This window comes from Vombatus ursinus, unplaced genomic scaffold, assembly GCF_900497805.2.
Source record: "Vombatus ursinus unplaced genomic scaffold, bare-nosed wombat genome assembly UNPS02013827.1, whole genome shotgun sequence".
Lineage (NCBI taxonomy): Eukaryota > Metazoa > Chordata > Mammalia > Diprotodontia > Vombatidae > Vombatus > Vombatus ursinus.
Window position 1 is genome coordinate 5,267 of NW_020953605.1, and position 4,376 is coordinate 9,642.

A 4,376-nucleotide genomic window follows, 5' to 3' on the forward strand; every position below is an offset into this window, starting at 1 on the left:
TAAGACAATTTTTAGTCCTCATGCTCTTTGCTACTTTGCTGCATTTAATAATATTGACCAACTTCTATACATTTTCTCTTCCTCATTTTTTTCCTGTTTCTCTTACATATATAACTATTTCTCATCATTTTAATTTTGAGAACAATCTTTCATATTCTATCCTCTGTGTGTGGTTGTAAACCAAAGCTGTTTTCTGGCTCATCTCTCCTTCTTTCCGTCTATGTCTCTCTCTTTCTCTCTTTCTCTCACCTTCCCCACTCATACCCACAAACAATAATGCAATTTTAAATTTTTTGGTGCGTAAAAGAGTCAGTAGCAGAAGATAAGCAGGTGTGAGGCAATTACAATATACTCTGTTAATCTCATTACTTCATCTTTCCCTAAAAACCTACTGTTCTTTAGAACTTTGATATCACTGTCCAAGGCACGTCCAAGTTTCCAGTAATCTTAATTCACATCTTTGGTGTCACTCTCAGCCCCTAATACTCCATCACTCTACTTCTCTAATCTGTTGCCAAATCTGTTCATTTTGCCCCTAAAAACATCTCCCAATCTTCTCCCCTTTTCTATTTTTATGCAGACTCTTGACCCCAGCTTCAACACCTCATGACTTCTTGCCTATACTATCAGAAGAACCTCCTAAGTGGTTTCCCTGGCTCAGGTCTCTCCCTTCTACAACCCATCCTCTCTACACACAAGCCATAAGTATGTATGACCATGTTACACTCCTCACAAAGTTCCAGGGTCTTTAGGATTAAATATTCCATCTTTATCTCATGCTTTAAATTCTTTATTTTGCATAGTTTTCATAATATACATAATTTTGAGTAGAGCATTTATAAATATGTAAATTTATAAATATGGAATATCCTCTTCTATTTTTTCCCCACTACAAAATAGGGATGTGTGATAAAAGAAAAAGTGACTTGGAGTTCATTGGTCAACACCTTGAGATGAATGTCTTGTGTCTTACCAGACCAATTGGGTTTCAATAAACCTGGAATATGTAAACCATTGGTGTTAAAACAAAACAAGTCCTCCTATGGTATGCATATCTCTTCACATAGGGTGTTTATTCAACAACTCATTGTCAAATGTTAAAAGGATGGAAGCTCTATGTTTGTTTGTTGTTGTTCTGTCATTTTATTTTCTTTTTTTGTGAGGCAATTGGGGTTAAGTGACTTGCCACAGCTGAGGCTGGATTTGAACTCAGGTCCTGTGCTCTATCCACTGTGTCACCTAGTTGCCACCTGTTTGGTGATTTCAGCAAAGATACTTCAGGGTTTTGCCATTTCATTCTCCTGCTCATTTTCCAAATGAGTAAACTGCAGCCAACAGGGTTAAGTGACTTGCCCAGACTCTCACAGCTAGTAAGTGTCTGAGGCCAGCTCTGAATGCAAAAAAATGAGTCTTTTTGACTCCAGGCTCTGCACTTAATCCACTCTACCACCTAGCTACCCATAAAGAGATGTATGAGATCCTACTTGTGTTAAAAGTCCTCCAGCCTACATTGTTCATTATAACCCAAGTGGAATCATTTGCATTCATCGAAGGTGTTCTTAGGTGGTTACAATAAATCATGATCTATAATAAAATTATTTGGACCATCAGATTTCCCTTGTTGTATTCTAACATAATGGCAAAAATGAATCATAAAAGCTAGGAAAGAGTCTGAAGATAGAGCAGACACTTGTGGGACATTAAAACTGTTGCTCACAGAGTAAAAAAAAAATCTAGCTGGGTCTCTATCTGGAGGAAGTGGAGATTGTATATACTGGAAATTTGACTTCAGGGATCCTGCTTCCTTTGAGCTCATCTGCTCTTTTTGCCTGGCAGAAACACCTTTTGGAAGCCCAGCCTGAGGTCTTGAGTCCTAAATGCATACACAATAGGGTTGAGGGCTGGGGGGATGATATTGTGCAGTACATTAAAGAGCACAGGGATCAGGGGATACTTTCTCCCTGCCAAGTGGGTGACAAAAATCACAGCAATAACAGTATAGAAGAAGAGGATGAGGATGAGGTGGGAGCTACAGGTGCTCAAGGCTTTGGATGCAGCTTCTGCCGAGTTCAGCTTTAGCACAGACCAGAGGATCAAGACATAGGAAAGGATGATCAGGGTTAAGTCAACCCCCATTATCAGTGAGGCCAGGATCATCTGGCAAATGCTGTTGGGCCTCCTGTCATCACAGGCCAGGCTGGTGACCCCCAAGTTGGAGCAGAGGCAGTGTTCAATCTCATTGGAGGAGCAGTAATCTCTCTGAGCAGCCAGCACAGGCACTGGGATAACACCCAGTCCATTTCTGAGCACCATGAATACTGTGGCTTTGAAGACAAAAGAGTCTGTGACAATGGTGGGATAGCGGAGGGGATGGCAAATAGCCATATATCTGTCAAAAGCCATGCAGAGGAAGATGCCTGACTCCATGCCTACAAAGCAGTGTATGGCATAGATCTGAGCAAAGCACTCAGGGAGGCTGACGGCTTTGGCATCGAACCAGAAGATGGCCAATATCTTGGGTGTGATGGTGGTGGCCAGGCCCATGTCCACTATAGACAGAATGCTTAGGAATCGATACATGGGCTGATGCAATTTGGGGTCCTTCCAGATGGTGATAAAGATGAGCAGATTGGCACCGATGGAGGAGAGGTAGAGTAATGCCAGGGGTAGAGATAGCCAGTGCTGCCAACTATGGATTCCAGGGAGTCCCATGAGGATGAATTCTTTCACCTGGAAGTGGGAGCCATTGAAGAGTCTTGTAGCTGGAGTCATCATTCTCTGAGAAGAAAAGTTCCCCAGAATCATTATTTTACATGTTTTCTACCATTCATTAGGGTTTAGTAAAGGCCTGTCTGCATATGGAATAGTATTTCAAAATGTACACACAGAATTCTAACAATAGTAGCCCTGTCCCTTAATGCCTTGCAATTCTAAGAAATACCACAATTCTGAGATACAGACTACAAGGATCCAGGGTCTGTTGATGTGGGGACAAAGAGTGCCCTTGGATTAAAAATAATACTAAGGGTTACTTTCCCAGGCCCCTGAGGGGGTTTGAGGCTCATTCTGTAGCCCATTCTGTACCTTGAGATCTTGGAACTTGAGAACTTCTCAAGTCCTTTTCCCTTATCTTGAAATGCCATACAACTTGTTCCAAAAGCATTGCCTTTGCTTCCCTTACCCTGAGTTCCTTATCCTGTCATTCATCTTCCTCATCCTGTGTCATGACAATTTTTCCTTATCTTGTAAATAACCATCTTCCTCATCTTGTTTATTCTCAGTCTGTCCCTAATCTCCAATCCCCATAAGAAACGCTAAAAATACATTATCCTACAGGCTGTGTAGCTTTCTGTCTATGTAAGCCTGGATCTTTTCCTATATTCGAGCTTTTGTTTAGTTCCTTGCTAACCTCCGGTCTGTGAAGTTTTCACAAAACAAAGCTCCCAATGGTTACAGAGAAGATCTAAGTGAATTCTTTCACATCTAAACCAGCTCTTCCAACTCTAAACCTCAACATAAAATGGTGCCAAAACCTGGGAGTCCAAATATTAACTGGACTCTGCTGATCTTCTGCTGGTCCCTGGGATAACAGGTAAGCGCCCTTTTCATTGTTCTCTTCCTCAGACCTGTTCTCCCCCTACTGTCTCCCTGGCTGAGAGACTCCTGGAGTGCCCAGACACTGCCAGTGGCATCTGAAGCTCCACTGACTTCTGGGTGGTCAGTTGGACTGTTGACCCTCATATAAGGGGATGCTCTTGTGCTGGGTCAGTCACATTTTTTTCCTCTCAAGTGTCGGCGAGAGGCTGCTAGGAGACTAGGATGGGAAATTCGGGGAAGGAGATTAAAGAAAAGTGCCTAGTGTTCCATTGTAACACAGCCTGACCTCAATGTCATCTAGAAAAATGATTTGTAAAGGGGATTTCTAAACAAGACAAGTTTAGTAAGAAATTTGATCTCCAAAACTTAAAGAAAAGGCACCCTGCTCTTCTTGAGCAAACTTTTATTTCCCCTGCACCTTAGTTTTGGAGGTGTTGTTCCTTCCCCTCTCCCTTGGGACGTTGAGGAGGCCAGTGGGAGAGCCTTTACGCCTGGTTTTCTTTGGGGGTCCCTGCACCCTGCTTTCAAGATCTCATTTTCTCTCGTTTCAGCTCAAAATTCCCAGGAGGATGGGAATGGAGAGCTGGAATGTTTAAGGCTTATCTGATAAGTCTCAAAGGTAAAAGAGAGGAGGAACTACAGCTCCTCTCCAGCCAAGACTGGAAGGTATGTAAGCCTCCTCTCTCTTCCTATCCCTTTCCTCACATTCAGCTTGACCTCTCAGGCTCTTAGTCCAGTGGTTCGAGGCTAAGGACCTGGGCACACCTTCAGCAGCATAG

General features: G+C 42.6%; 1 protein-coding gene across 1 annotated transcript; it reads right to left on the bottom strand.

Annotated features, from left to right (window-relative positions):
• Positions 1–1,235: 1,235 nt before the first annotated feature.
• On the bottom strand, positions 1,236–2,772 carry LOC114040614 (olfactory receptor 56B1-like). The gene is made up of 2 exons (XM_027858723.1): positions 1,841–2,772; positions 1,236–1,275 (listed from the first exon to the last, which is right to left on the bottom strand). The coding sequence occupies exons 1-2, from the start codon at positions 2,770–2,772 to the stop codon at positions 1,236–1,238; spliced, it is 972 nt and encodes a 323-aa protein (XP_027714524.1).
• Between the last annotated feature and the right edge of the window lie 1,604 nt (positions 2,773–4,376).

Bases quoted from the DNA above. Each gene is read 5' to 3' on its own strand.
- LOC114040614 (XM_027858723.1), bottom strand. From the start codon at position 2,772: ATGACTCCAGCTACAAGACTCTTCAATGGCTCCCACTTCCAGGTGAAA. The intron at 1,276-1,840 runs GTTTCTGCCAGG...AAAACCCTGAAG, and splicing joins AGGCTGGGCTTCCAAAAGGT to TATCTTTGCTGAAATCACCA.